This window comes from Pygocentrus nattereri, chromosome 2 (assembly GCF_015220715.1).
Source record: "Pygocentrus nattereri isolate fPygNat1 chromosome 2, fPygNat1.pri, whole genome shotgun sequence".
NCBI classification, from domain to species: Eukaryota; Metazoa; Chordata; class Actinopteri; order Characiformes; family Serrasalmidae; genus Pygocentrus; species Pygocentrus nattereri.
Window position 1 is genome coordinate 3,951,036 of NC_051212.1, and position 15,398 is coordinate 3,966,433.

The following is a 15,398-nucleotide window of genomic DNA, read 5'->3' on the forward strand; positions in this document are numbered from 1 at the left end:
AAGCTACACTGCACTACAATACACTACACTGCACTACAATACACTACAATAAACTACACTGCACTACAATAAACTACAATACACTACACTCCACTACAATAAACTACACTGCACTACAATACACTACACTGCACTTCAATAGACAACAATACACTACAATAAGCTACACTGTACTACAATACACTACACTGCACTACAATACACTACAATACACTACAGTACACTACACTGCACTACAATACACTACACTATACTACAATACACTACACTGCACTACAATACACTACAGTGTACTACAATACACTACACTGCACTACAATACACTACAATACACTACACTGCACTACAATACACTACAATACACTACACTGCACTACAATAAACTACAATACAATACACTGCACTACAATAAACTACACTGCACTACAATACACTACACTGCACTTCAATAGACTACAATACACTACAATAAGCTACACTGTACTACAATACACTACACTGCACTACAATACACTACAATACACTACAGTACACTACACTGCACTACAATACAATACACTGCACTACAATACACTACACTGCACTAAACTGCACTACAATACACTACACTGCACTACACTGCACTACAATACACTACAATACAATACACTGCACTACAATACACTACACTGTACTACAATACACTACGCTGCACTACAATACACTACACTGCACTACAATGCACTACAATACACTACACTGCACTACAATGCACTACAATACACTACACTGCACTACAATGACTACTGACTAGCATTTCTGAGCTAACTGCTAAATTATAGTAAACATTAAAAAAGCCATATTAACGCTAGGCTAGCGTTCCTATAGCAACTGCCACGCTAACTGTATAACCATAGTAAAACAAAAAAATCATGTGATGAAACTTTCAGGGAAATGCAACCTGGCAACCAGCCTAGCATCGCCATGGTAACTGCGTGATTACGGCATTAAAAACAGTTTAAATGCTACAGTGACTAGCATTGCTGAGCTAACTGCTAAATTACAGCCTGTAAATAAAACCCTGTAATAAAGCAGCTCTGCAGCTTGACTAGCATCGCCACGCTCACTGCGTAACCCTGATCCTGCTCTGTTTACAGGGTTTGTGCTCCGCTCCTGCCACAGCTCCTCAGGGAGGAGCAGGCCTGAGATGAACCAGGAGCTGAGGCCTTCGTAGGCCTGAGATGAACCAGGAGCTGAGGCCTTCGTAGGCCTGAGATGAACCAGGAGCTGAGGCCTTCGTAGGCCTGAGATGAACCAGGAGCTGAGGCCTTCGTAGGCGGTTCATCACCAAACCGTGTACTGTGCTGCTAATTAAGACCGATTTGGGGGGAAGAACCACATAGAACAGTAGCGAGAACTGTGACTGACTCAAAGTGCTCGGCCTGCTTTCTCTGTCACTTCGCAATAACTGAGCCTAATCAAGTCTATTTATTGATTTAAGGATTCTGGGTAATTATATACAGTAAACAATGCACTGTATGCATCTATGTACCATCACATTTTCATTGAATTACTGCCCTGAAGATTCGACCGCCACTTTTCAAGTCCGAGGCAGTCTGGGTGTTCATTTTACTGGGACTTCACAGCAGATTTCAGACTCGCTGCCTGAATAAAACGGAATTGTTTAAGCGAAAAATTAAAATGTGATTGATTTATGGAAAATGATTCCGTGGTTCAGATGTTCGATTCATTAAAAGGTATTTTGCAGCAGATATTAGACTCCCCCTGCGATGGACTGGCGGCCTGTCCAGGGTGTATCTTGCCTTCCGCCCGATGACCGCTGAGATAGGCTCCAGCACCCCCACCGCGACCCAGAGGGAGAAGCGGCTTAGAAAATGGATGGATGAATGGATATTAGACTCCCTCTCTGAATGAAAAGATACAGTAAATAGAAAAAGAAGACCATTTAATTGATTTGTGAATCAATGATTCAGTGATCCAGACACTTGATTCATTAAAGAGAATCCTTGACAAGCTGAATCAAACTCATCGTTCGTCCAGTGGCTGATTCCTCATGATCTGCTTTAATGTCAACGAATCAGTGATTCATAAAAAAGAGTTACTTTGGAGCACATTTTTGTGAATAAATGATTCTGTGAGTCAGACATTTGGTTCATTAAAACAGTTATTTAGTAAGATTGTGGTCGATAAAGTGAATCCAGCTCATCTCAGCCTTTTGGCTGAAGTGACCGCATGACTGGCTCTAATGTTGATTCATAAATGAATGAATCAGTGTTTCAGGTACTTGATTCATTAAATGAGTTATTAGACTCATTCTCTGAATCTAATGTTAATGTAGATTACAAAATTTGAGTTTCACTTATTTGTGAAGCAAATAATCAGTGATTCAGACATTTGATTGATTAAAAGAGTCTATTAGAAAGAATACACTTCATAAAACAAATCCGACCTGCTCTAAGGTTGATTCATGACTCAGTGAATCAGTGAATCACTCTGATTCATTAATAGAGTTATTTCACAGCAGATATTAGACTGACTCCCTGAATGAAAGTCTATATAAATACAGAACATGCGAATTACACTGATTTATGAATCAGTGATTCAGCCATTTGCTAAAGCTAAAGAGTTACTTTGAAAGAAAAGTCTTGATAAACTGAATCAAACTCATCTCTAGTCATATGGCTGATGTGACCCTGTAACCTGCTCTAAGGCTGATTAGTGATTCAGTGAATCACTGATTCACACATTTGATTCATTAAAAGAGTTGTTTCACAGCACATATTAAACTGACTCCCTGAATCAAATGTTTTTATAAATAGAAGAGATGCGAATTCTACTGATTTGTGAATCAGTGAGTCAATGATTCAACCATTTGATTCATTTAAAGAGGGTTGTCGAGGAAGTATTGTTTCGTGGCGCCTCTTATAAACACACACAGTCTCCACTGTTTTGTTGTGGCCTAAAAGATGCAGGCAATGCGTTTTAGAGGCACCGGCTGAGTCATGAGGGCGGAATTAGTTGCACACTGAGGCTCCTGAAAAGTAGCTTTTTCCCTCCGCTAAATACATGCGGGAACACTGTGAGTCACTTGGTCCAAATAAGTGCTTCCCCCACAATAATGCATGCTGGGAGTATGGGGTCATTGTGACTGCTATCTCAACCGAATTCACCACAGCCATCAACAAGGCTGTGCCTGTGGAGAGGTAAACAGGGCTGCTTGATATGGACAAAATATCATAGTACAATAATGTCAAACTGCACTGGTGAATTAATGATGTGTTACGTAAAGACTGGCCTGCATTACTTTGACCATAATTATAGTATTTGTTGGATCATCTGGATACCATGTTTCAATAAAAACGCCCACAGAAACTCCTCTGAAGCGCTGATTGGTCAGCTTGCTCCCAGCACACAATAAAACACTGTGATTGGTCAGACAACTCATTTGCATTTTGTCTTTTTAATAAAACAGTATAACGTAATCTGGCTCATAAAGTACATAGAAATTAAGCTGCAAAAAAATGCCGTTTTGAATTCATCCTTAGCTGTGATGTCACAACCATGTGTGCATTTACATATGGCTACCCATTCAGCCTACAGCAGTTTAGCTCCACCTATTCAGCCTATGGCAGTTTAGCTCCACCCATTCAGCCTACAGCAGTTTAGCTCCACCCAGACAGCCTACAGCAGTTTAGCTGTAGCAGTTTAGCAGCCCACTCATTCAGTCTAAGACAGGTTAGCTCCATGCATTCAGCCTACAGCAGTTTAGCTCCACCCATTCAGCCTAAGGCAGTTTAGCTCCACGCATTCAGCCTATGGCAGTTTAGCTCCACCCATTCAGCCTACAGCAGTTTAGCTCCACCCATTTAGCCTACAGCAGTTTCGCTCCACCCATTCAGCCTACAGCAGTTTAGCTCCACCCATTCAGTCTAAGACAGGTTAGCTCCACGCATTCAGCCTACAGCAGTTTAGCTCCACCCATTCAGTCTAAGACAGGTTAGCTCCACGCATTCAGCCTACAGCAGTTTAGCTCCACCCATTCAGCTTATGGCAGTTTAGCTCCACGCATTCAGCCTATGGCAGTTTAGCTCCACCCATTCAGCCTACAGCAGTTTAGCTCCACCCATTCAGCCTACAGCAGTTTAGCTCCACCCATTCAGCCTACAGCAGTTTCGCTCCACCCATTCAGCCTACAGCAGTTTAGCTCCACCCATTCAGTCTAAGACAGGTTAGCTCCACGCATTCAGCCTACAGCAGTTTAGCTCCACCCAATCAGCCTACAGCAGTTTAGCCCCTCCCATTCAGCCTACAGCAGTTTAGCTCCACCCATTCAGCCTACAGCAGTTTAGCCCCTCCCGTTCAGCCTACAGCAGTTTAGCTCCACCCATTCAGCCTACATGTGTGCAGTGATTAAACGTTGTACTGTTAATGGCTGTCAGAAAGTAAACTGATCTCTGCAGCTTCCAAAGGATCCACGCGTCCCAAAGAAGTGGCTGAAGCTTATTTTTTGCCACAGATTTCAGTCCAAACTCCAAATTTTCATCACTTTTTTAAAATAACAGAGTTTGATACTGTCTGTAAACACTGTTTCCAGATGTACCGTTCACCATCCAGTCCACACAGTTTAGAAACTAAACAGAACAAACAGCCCATTTTGAATTCACTGTTTTTATAATGTCATTAAAAACTGATGCATTCATATACAGTATAGTACATTCGCCTATTCACCTACAACAGTTTAGCCCCACCCACTCCCCCTGACATAATGCGGAGTGTTTCAGGCCAGACTGCTTTTGGAATAAAGTGCCGAAAATCAGAACAGAACTCATTTGCATATAGCACTCACAATTACATTCAATTCTAAGGGATAACAAGAGGCTGGAAATGGCCATGTAAACATGACTAATGACTGTTTTCAGCCCACAAACCCAGAAGAACGTTACAGACGGACTTCAAGAGACGTGCAAAAACAGGGAGTCTGGGCTCATTAATCGGCGACGTGTTGTGAAGCTCTGGAAGGTCTCGTCCAGTAGCATCTCCGCTGATTATCGCTGGAAGCTTATCACCACTGCAGGTCAGAGAGGAGCGTTATGTAATACACTGAAGTGTACAAGTGAAACATTGATTCAGATATAACAGAACAACCACGTCAGCAGAGCCGCTTTTACACACCCACCGTTTATCCTGCAGAGCTCCTGTCCCAGCAGAGTACAGCACTTTCCTCTTCATCAGCCTGACACCAATACACAGCAGCCCTGAAACCGGGCCACGGTCTACAATACACCTGGACAACGTGATGAAACAGGGGTCGGCAACATGTGGCTCTTTTACTGCCCTGTTGCGGCTCCACAGCTGAATCAGATCAGTAGGTAATAATAAAATAATCCTCCTCTACAGTAAAATAAAGCTCTGCTGGTCCTTCAACACAGTTTAACAGTAAATGGTCTTAAACGCTGGAGTTAATGTAGAACTGCTGATTCACCCTTTAACCCTGAAGATCAGCGCAAAGTACTGGTCACCACAGCAATGCAGACAACAGTCTCGCCCAGCTGGAGGCGATCAAGATGGCAAAGAGAGAGATTTAAGACGAACATCGATAACTTGGAGACGAATGGACTTATTTAATCTGCATCGAGAAACTGACGAATGCTTTTTTTAATTTCCCCGTTCCACCTTAAATGGTGGAGCACGTGCCGGAAAATTCAACAGGAAAATTCAAGCAAGAAGCTGGCAAATGAGAAGTAACTTCAGCCTCGCATTTCGCAAGAAACTGTTCTACCTCTGTGGAAAGGTTTCCTGCTTGAGATGTGAGAAAAGCAGCTACTGCTGAGCTGAAGCTTAAAGCAGAGCAAATGAAGTCTGTGTTTTCATTTATGTTGCCTTTGTTAGCCTATAAAAACACATCAGCACATACTGAGACAGATTTACAGCCAAGATGGTAAAATGGACATAAAATGTGGCGCCCAAAGTGGTTTGATTTTTGTTGAAAGGACAAAATGGCTCTTCATCACATTTTGGTTACCAACCCCAGTGATAAAACAAAACCTTTCAAGACGTTTTCACAATACACAGTATGTACACTGTGAAAATGACACCTGGGTGAAGTGAAATCTAGATGATATCTAGACTAAATATGCAGAACATGCAAAATGTCTGATTCTAATTCTCATTTTTACTGGTTTTAAGTTATTTTACCAAGACTAAGTCACGCCCATCTCTTGCTCTCTGTCTATTCTGTCTGATCCCACATGACTGCATGTTTCTATAATGTGTATAAAGTGTTTTCTGAGTGATCACTCACCAAGAAGAAGCTGAATATCTTCCAAGTTTCTGCTTAATTCAATTTGATTTGAGATGTAAACAGAGGGATTCAGAGGGTTTGGTGTGAAATGGTTCAGACGTTTTTACAGTGGTGGTAATGGGAACCAGGCATCTCCATGACTACAACATAGACATTTTATTTACCATCCAGAACCACCAGAGAACCTACATGAGTCTTCTGAGCTTATATGGAATGTTGATGATGGAAAACAGTGGAAAATCTGGAATAATGAGTTTTCTTTGGGGACTATTTTGCCGCACAGCGCCCTGCATGTCTCCCTCCACCATGAATGGAGTTGAAGTTCTCTCAACTCTCATAAAACAGCGTCTCAGTCATCAGGCAGTGAATTCAGAACCAGTTCATGTAGGAACTTTCTGTAGGAGCTTTTAGAGGGATGTCTGGTTCCTATCACGACCATTGTAAACAGTTCTGACTCAGTAAGTTTCTCTAGAACAGAGCGTTTCACACCAAAACTGGTCTGAATTAAACTGTTTAAATGTTAAGTCTGACGCACTTTAGTTAAAGCTTATTTGTCTGAGTTAACTCTACAGTGCAGTGACACATATCTGAGGGTCATGTTTGTCTCCATTTAGAACTTTGAACTGTTTGAGCTGGTAATAAAATGTCAGGTTTCTTCCCAGCATGCAGCCTCAGAGCATTTTTTTATCTTCTTTATTGAAGATAAATCAATGGCATTATAAAGGTAGTGCTGAAGAGGAAGTTGATGAGCTCCTGCTGGTTTGTTCTCTTTTCTTGCACCAAAGGCCAACGCAGTACTGCGAACACCAACCCCACAGAGAGCACATCTACAGAAAAGGGAATCACTGCGTGTTTAGTTTTTATATATTCTGAACTCCTTTCATGAAGAGTTTTCTGTCTAACAAGTTGACCGTTAGAAGCTCAGCCATATGGATGATTCTTCAGCAGTAGTAAGGCTCTGCTGATTGCCTGAATTTCGTTTTCAGTTCTCGTGGTGTTATCATCTCAGTGATGTAGAACATGGTGCTATGTCTCTGAATGAAGAGGCTTCGCTCTTGATTCAGCCCTCGAGGAGCTTTTACATTCTCATATTCCAGCCAGAGCGGCTCATTTCACACAACAGTACACAACTTTCCTTCTGACCATCACTCAGCTTTAATGCCAGTGTTACACTAGTTATTATTCTGACTCACGACTACAAAACATACATGTGAACCATATACATGCACATATATAACCTCAGTAATTACTGTGACAACAAACTGTAAGTAGACATTCATCTGAATTTGAAAGCCGTTGTTTTATAAACAACTGTCTTTCTGTCTTTCTGTCTGTCTGTCTGTCTGTCTGTCTGCTGCACTGGTGTGAATTTGTTTATTAGTGAAGCTCACTGAGGCTGAGTTATTTTGCACAACATTATGTTCTTCTTCTATACGAGTCTTTGGGCAAGACTCCATACACTACTTGAGATGTATGACATTGAGTTTTATGTGATATTTTTGCCTCTACTTGCCTCTGCAAAAGCCATGGCACATTTAATATGTTCGTTCCCAATGTGGTAAACTCAGCAAATAAAGAAAACAATAATTATGCTCCCTGTAGAGGATGTGCTAACCTAATTTCTCATGAAGGCCTTCCGAACTTTGCATAATGACAACACAAACTTAATTAAGGATGTATTGTGGACCACAGGATTCAGTGCTTCAATGACCGGTTTACACGAAGCTGCAGCAGTGGACAGCAGATGCTAAACGCAAGATAAGTCTACAGAAGAGGAGAAAACTGACCATATTGAATAATCAATAGAGCCACAGCACTGAAGGTGCTGGACCGGTGTGAATGCAGAGATTTGCTGCTGGTGTGAACAAATTTATTTATTTTTTTAATATTGGCCAAAAATATGTTTTTAAAAATGCCTAGATACCAGCCCTAAAGCTGCTATACATAGGCAAAATCAGAGTGTTTGCAGACTGCAAAATAAAGGGTGGATGTAGTTCCTGGTGGATAAGTCAGCACGGAAGCCGCTCAGTTTACCGTATAGCTGATGGTAAATCCACGCAGAAAGGGCTCCTCTATGCTCGCTAACACTTACAGCCAAAGATAATGATAAACTAGCGATTCCTTTTCTCTTCCAGAGGAAGAAGCCAAACTGTATTTCACAATCAGTAAGAGCACCAGAATGTAGACCTGGAGAGTTTATTAATGTGTTGATTGCTGTTTTTAGATTTATGACTTTTGTTGAGGGTTTGCAAAGCGCTAATAACTTCAATTTGTTCCCCACTGAGGACTCAAAAATCTGAAGAGGCTTAAAGGGAACACCAGTTCACTTCATTAAGGATGCTTTGTGGACCACGGGAGTCAATGCTTCAGTAATTGGTTTGCACAAAGCTATGGCAGTGGGCAGCTGAGGCATCCCAAATCCAATATATATCTCCAGAAGTGGAGAACATTGATTCTACTAAGTTCCGCCTGTTAAATGGCTAAGCTCCAGCTCTTATTGCACAACAACAAATACGAATACCACAAGCTTGGGTAAAAGTCAACCACCTCAAAAAACCTGAACGTTTACAGGAATGCAAGCTTGTTCTAAAGGAGAGTTGTGCAACGTGTGATTCAGCGCTGTAATATTTACTTCAACGCTACAGAAACAGATACGAGGAACTTAAACGTAATCTACAGTAATGAAGAATGTAGGCAAACGTGGAAACTGACCGTTAAAAACAGCCACAAGAGCCAGTTTAGTGACCGAGCTCCAGCTTTCTTTCACGCACCAGAGCAAGAATAAGAAAAACGAACTATATCTGAAGAGAACACAAGGCAAGCTTACTGAATGGGAGATGAACTGTGGACCACAGGATTCAGTCTCATAATACATGAGCGTTTTGCATACTACATACATACTTAAGCGTCTTAAATCCAACATATAGATCCTGCACTGGTGAACATAGAGCCATACGAGACCACCGAGTGACCAAGCTCCAGCCTTTTCTACACACAAAAGGCAACAGCAAGCAAAAATAACTTGATTCTGGTGCTGAGGTTCACCAAAAAGCCCAAATACAGAGAAAACATAAATGTGACAGGAGGTGAATTATGGAGCATAACATTCAGGGCTTTAATGGTCCACATTTAAAGCTGCAGCCACAGACAAGATCATGAACCCAGTGTATTTCTACAGTAGTGGAAAATACAGGCAAACGTGAAGGCTTCCTTTAAAAACAGCCGCAGCGCGAGTTCCAGCTTTTCTGAAATATTTTTAGGCATGAAGGGCAGCGACAAGAAGGAATAACATTTCCTTAACCCCCAAAAAACAAATATTAACAAAGGGAATATAAACTTACTAAATGGGATATGAATGGTGGACCAATTTGTGTCCCCACACAAAAGCTACAGCAACAGAGAGGAGCAATATATCCAATATTTATCTGCAGCAAAGGAGAATAAAGCCTATATATATACACAGTAACTGAGAATAAATCCATTGTATGGCTACAGGCATTGAGAAGATATACAATATATATCTATAATAGTGGAGAATATAATTCTGAATATTAACCATTAAATAGAGCCGCAAGAGACGGACCAGTTTAGTGATAAACAAGCAAAAATATCCCAAAGAAAAACCTCCAAATAAGATACAAACACATTTAGTTATCTGGAGATGAATTGTGGGCTGTAGAACTTAGCGACAATCCATAACACTGCATAACCAGACGAGAGCATCCTAAAACCAATACACATCTACAGTAAAGGAGAACAAATCCATCGTATCACTGCAGTGACTGAGAACATCTCCAGTGCGCATGGCCAGTAGCGGCAAACTTTGGCTAATGATGACTATTGGCCTTTAAACGGACTTGGACAGACAGAAGTGATCGTCTCCAGCCTTTCCACACACAGAACACGAGGAAAAACCGCCGAAGCTTGAGTTAAAGTCAACTTAAGACCCCTACAGTTCACCAGAACACAAGCTCGCTCTGCACGACAGGAACTTTGCGCCAGAACATTCAAGGCTGTAATAGGTTTGTATATTTGAAGCCACAGAAACAGACTTGAGTGCCTAAATCTGACACATATCTACAGTAATCTAGAACACAGAACAGTGAACATCAGCTAAACCGAGCCACAGGACACGAGTCAGACTAAGTGACCAAACTCTAGTGTTTTTCTGCATGAAGGGCAACGGAGGAACTTCAGAACCTGATGCTGGTGTTAAGGTTCCTCAAAAAGCCCAAACACCAACAGAGGGTCTTGATCAGGAGACGAATTGTCGACCATAAGATTCAATACATTCATATCTTCACGCTGAATTCCCAAGAAAAGCCACAGAAACACAGGAGCATCCAAAACAGAGGAGAACACGGGCTATCGAGAACATACACCACTAAAGAGAGCCACGGCACGAGCACCAGCTTTTTACGCTTTAATTACAGCCAGAAACAGAGTAACATGAGCTCGGTTCTAAAGGCAACCCAGAAAATCTGTGTAAAGAGAACACAGACGTGCTGAAGTGACCGCACTACATCCAAAATACCAATATAGAGCTACTCTACACTCTTAAAAAAGGCGGTTCTTCAAGGGTTCTTTAGTAAAGACATTGGCAATGTAAAACCATGAGTTCTGCATAGAACCCTTTGTATGCTCGAATGGTTCTTTGCATGCCTCGGACCGGTGAAAAATGTGCTATTTGTGGTTCTATATGGATCCTGTTTTGAAAATATTCTATATAGCACTATTAAAAAGGGTTCTTCTGTTCTTACAAGCTTGACGTCGTCAATAGCAGAACCCCTTTTAGTGCTGTATAGAACCACATACAACACATTCTCCATCAGTCTGAAGTATGCCGAGAAGCATTTTAGCATGCAAATGGTTCTATATGGAACACATGGTTCTAAAGAGAACCATTTCCGTTACTGAAGAACATTCTCCATCAATCTAAAGAGTACTCCACCATGCAAAGGACCATTCAAGCATGCAGACGGTTCTAGGTAGAACTCATGATTCAAAGTAGAACCATTCCCTTTACTGAAGAACATTCTCCATCAATCTGAAAAATGATCTCACCATGCAAAGAGCTGTTTAAGCATGCAGATGGTTCTATATGGAGCCCATGGTGCTAAATACAACCAATCCATTTAATAAACATTGGGCATCAATCTGTAGAGCCATTTCACCACGCAAAGAACCTTTGCGAACCAAGAGCTCTATACAGAACCATTACAGCATGCAAATAGTTTACATTTATATTTACAGCATTTAGAATAGTTCCGTATAGAACACTCATGGTTCTAAATGGAACCATTCCATTTACTTCAGAGCCCTTGAAGAATATTACAACCTCAGCACTCTTAGAAAAGTGTTCTATATAGTACCAAAAAGGGGTTCTTTGGCTTGTAACAATAGTGGAACCCTTTTCGGTGCTATTTGATCTTTTGAAAAGGGTTCCATATAAAAGCCTCTACAGCACATTCTCCATCAATCTGAAGAACCATTTCACCATGAGAAAAAAAAATTTTAATCATGCAAAGGGTTCTTTGAGTGTTCATGGTTCAGTATAGACCCATTTTCTCTACTAAAGAACCTTTGGAGAACCATGTTTAGCCTTGATTAGTCCTGTGATTGTGTGATAAGCAGATATAAGTGGCACACTTCTACACTCAAAGCGCAGCAATAAGCTAGAACAGCCGGAGCTCAGAGTCCAGAGTTCACTACAAACTCTGCCCTGCTGAAAAAGAACCATTAGAACCACTAAGATTAAAATCTAATGTTTTTGCCTTCTAATGGAAATTGGCTTAGTTTTCCAGTAGAGACCACTAGTTTCCTGTAGAACAACTTTAGATCCCTTTAGGAAACCATTAAATGTGTTTAGAATCAGCCACTGGTCTCCTGATAAACCATCAGAGTCCTTTACACTGTGATATCAACCCATCAAAACTGCCAAAACACATTAGAAAACCATCAAGAACCAACAGAAATGATTCTGTGGGTTTTTTTTAGCAGGACAAACAAGTGGACGCAAACTTGCTGAACGGGAAGTGAATCGAGAACCAACTCTGTGTTTGGACCACGACACAAGACAAACCTGATCTCTGCAGTGGGACACGCTTGCAAAATTGATGGTTCTTCAAAGGTTCTTTAGTAAAGACAGTGGTTCTATATGCAACCATGAACATCAAAAGATGATCAAAGGGTTCTTTGCATTATGAAAGGGTTCTTCAGATTGTTGTATATGGATCTACATAGTACCAAAAAGTGTTCTGATATACGGCACATTCTCCATCAGTCTGAAGAACAGAGAATGCGCTAGATAGAACCTTTTTAAAAACCTTTGGGTTCCACTTTTGTTACAAGCCAAAGAACCCTTTTTTGGTACTATGCAGAACACTTTTTGCCAAGAGTGTAATATTCATTGCTAGCATTTATTTTCCACTACACGCTCAAAAAGGTGGTTCTCCATGGGTTCTTTAGTAAAGGGAATGGTTATTTTTACAGCCATGAGTCCTACATAGAACCATTTGCATGCTTACATGGTTCTATATACAGCTCATGGTCCGCATGGTGAAATGGTTCTTCAGATCAACGGAGAATGTTCTTTTGTCGATGGAATGGTTCTTAGAACCGTGAGTTCTGTATGCAACCATCTGCATGCTACAGCAGTTCCTTGCAAAGTGAGATGCTTCTTCAGACTGACAGTGGTTCTATACACAACCATAAACACTCAAAGAACGCTTTGCTTGGTTAAAGGGTTCTCTGCATTGTGAAAAGGTTCTTCAGACTGCTGTACATGGTTCTATATAGTACCAAAAAGGGTTCTGCCATATTGTATAGTCTTGGCTCCAGCATTCGCAGTCAGCCCTTTTTGAAAAAGGTTCTGCACAGCACCAAAAGGGCTCCGCTATTGTTACAAGCTGAAGAACCCTTTTTCTGGTGCTCTCCAGAAGACTTTTCAGAAAGGTTCTATGTAGAACCATCTCCCCATCAGTGCGAAGAGCTCCTTTCACCAAGCAAAATCACGCAAAAAGGTTCGTTAAGTGTTTCTGGTTCCATGTGGAACCGTTTTCCTTGCTCAAGAACCGTCCAGAGGCGCACAGGTGGATGTTCTCCGTCTAACAGAGCGCGAGGATGAGCGGCGAGCGTCTCCGGCAGGTCCTTTTACGCACGAGGCGCAGCAACAAGCGAGAAGACCCCGAGCCCGGGGGTCCCGGGAGGGAGGAGAGGGGGAACTCACCAGAGTGCACAGGACGCTGAGCAGCGAGCTGAGGAGCAGGAAGCCCACGCTGTGGCCCACCAGCGCGGAACCCATTCGGACGCAGAGCCTCCACACTTTACGCAGAAGGACGGATGGACTGGACGGACGGACGGGACGCGATTAAGAGCTCAGGCGCGCCTCAGCCCCCTCCATGTGAGCGCGCACGGCGGCAGGAGCGTCCCAGCAGTGCGCCTTCTCCTCCTCCTCCTCTCTCTCTCTCTCTCAGCCTGTGCTTTAATCCTCAGCGCCTGTCTGTTTTCCCCTCTCTCTCTCTCTCTCTCTCTCTCTCTCTCTCTCCTTCTCTCTCTCTCTCTCTCTCTCTCTCTCTCCCTCTCTCGCTCTCTCTCTCTCTCTCTCCTTCTCTCTCTCTCTCTCTCTCTCTCCCTCTCCCCCCCCTCTCTCTCTCTCTCTTTTTCCCTCTCTCTCTCTCTTACTCGCTATCTCTCTCTCTCTCTCTCTCTCACTCGCTCTCTCACTCCCTCCCTCTCTCTCTCTCCCTCCCTCCCTCCCTGAAATTACATCCACATGTCAGAACTATTTACGTCCTTCAGCTTCTGCGGTAGGAAGTTCAAAATGATTCTTTGTGGAGCCAAAAAACCGAAGCTCTTATTTTTAGGTTCTTTTGAAAGTTCTCCCCCCACGAGGAGAAAAAAAAGAAAGGAGAAGAAAAAAAAAAGAAAAAGTCACATCATAAAGCCCCGCGCGCCTCCGAGCCCCTCAGTCCCCCTTCTCCCTCCAGCACACATCAAACGGCGCCCACCGTCCGCCTCAGCCGCGCTCGGGGACGCGCACGCACGGACACGGACAGCGGCGAGCTCTGCCGCTCAGTCCGTCCGGGGCCAGCGCGAGCCCCTCCAGCCCACCATAACGCACGAAGCGTCTCAAATTCGCCCCGTCCGCGCCAGGAACGCGCGGCCCGTCCCGGGCCGTCACCTCCTGCCCGCTTCTCCGCCCCGTCCGGAGGGGCTTCCGCGCAGATCAGGGGCTTTTCCGAGACGCTGAGGCGGAGAGAGGAGGAAGGAGCGGAGGAGAGAAAGCGAGCCGGGGAGGAAGTTTGGGGAGCTGCTCGCCTGAGAAAGCGCTCCACATGCTGGCAGCTCTGGCACCTCCTCCTCCGGGGCTGCGCGTCTGCGGTGGAGAGGAGGCGCGAGGCTGCTTTTCTCTTTTTTTCTCTTTGCGCTCGTTTTTAAAACCGCGGCTCCAGAGAGAAGGCTAGGCTTGTGTTTCTTCCCCACCCGTATTCAGGAAAACCACGCCCACCCGCGCCACGATTGGCTCGCGCCGCAGCCCGATCCCAGCGCGGGAGGTGGGACCCAAGCAGCCAATCCCAGCGCGGGAAGAGGGAAACTACCAGCCAATCCCAGCGCAGGAGGCGCGGCGTGCCGGAATACGGGTGGGAAAAGAAACCGGTCGCTCCCAGCACAATCCGCTCATTCACTGGTTTCACTTTATGTTGGCAAAACGCGCCTTTCTCCGCGGTCCGCGCGCGCGCGCCGAGCGACCACGCGAGCAATAAAATTATGTAAATACAATGCTGGGGTCGGATTTTTCATCCAGCTCATGAAATGAGTCTTTCAGCGCTTTCATGTTGGCTTCCACACCTCCACCAGCCGGGCAGGTCTCCCGAGCTCCACTGCGCCACTGCTTCACCAGCGAAATATGGATTTAATTTCATTTGTCGTCCAAAGTCTCCGAGTCGAAGCTGAAAGAGCAAAACAGAGGCGACCGTTTGGGCAAACATCACGTGGACCTGCTGTCCATTCACCTCGCATCTGATGTTTTTGGGGGTGTTTGACCAGGTGACCAGTGGCTAGATCTCATGTCCTGGAACCGGACAGAGAAACAGTC

At 43.6% G+C, this 15,398-nt stretch overlaps 1 protein-coding gene across 2 annotated transcripts in view; it reads right to left on the minus strand.

Annotated features, from left to right (window-relative positions):
* The window catches only part of pth1r (parathyroid hormone 1 receptor), a 138,396-nt gene extending 124,607 nt beyond the window's left edge, over window positions 1-13,789 (minus strand). For both annotated transcript variants that reach the window (XR_001859120.2, XM_017723825.2), the window contains exon 1: window positions 13,530-13,789. Coding sequence is in view for 1 of the 2 variants with exons in the window: in XM_017723825.2 (XP_017579314.1) it covers window positions 13,530-13,604 (75 nt within the window). In the remaining variant the exon portion in view is untranslated. The remainder of the gene's footprint in view (window positions 1-13,529) is intronic.
* Between the last annotated feature and the right edge of the window lie 1,609 nt (window positions 13,790-15,398).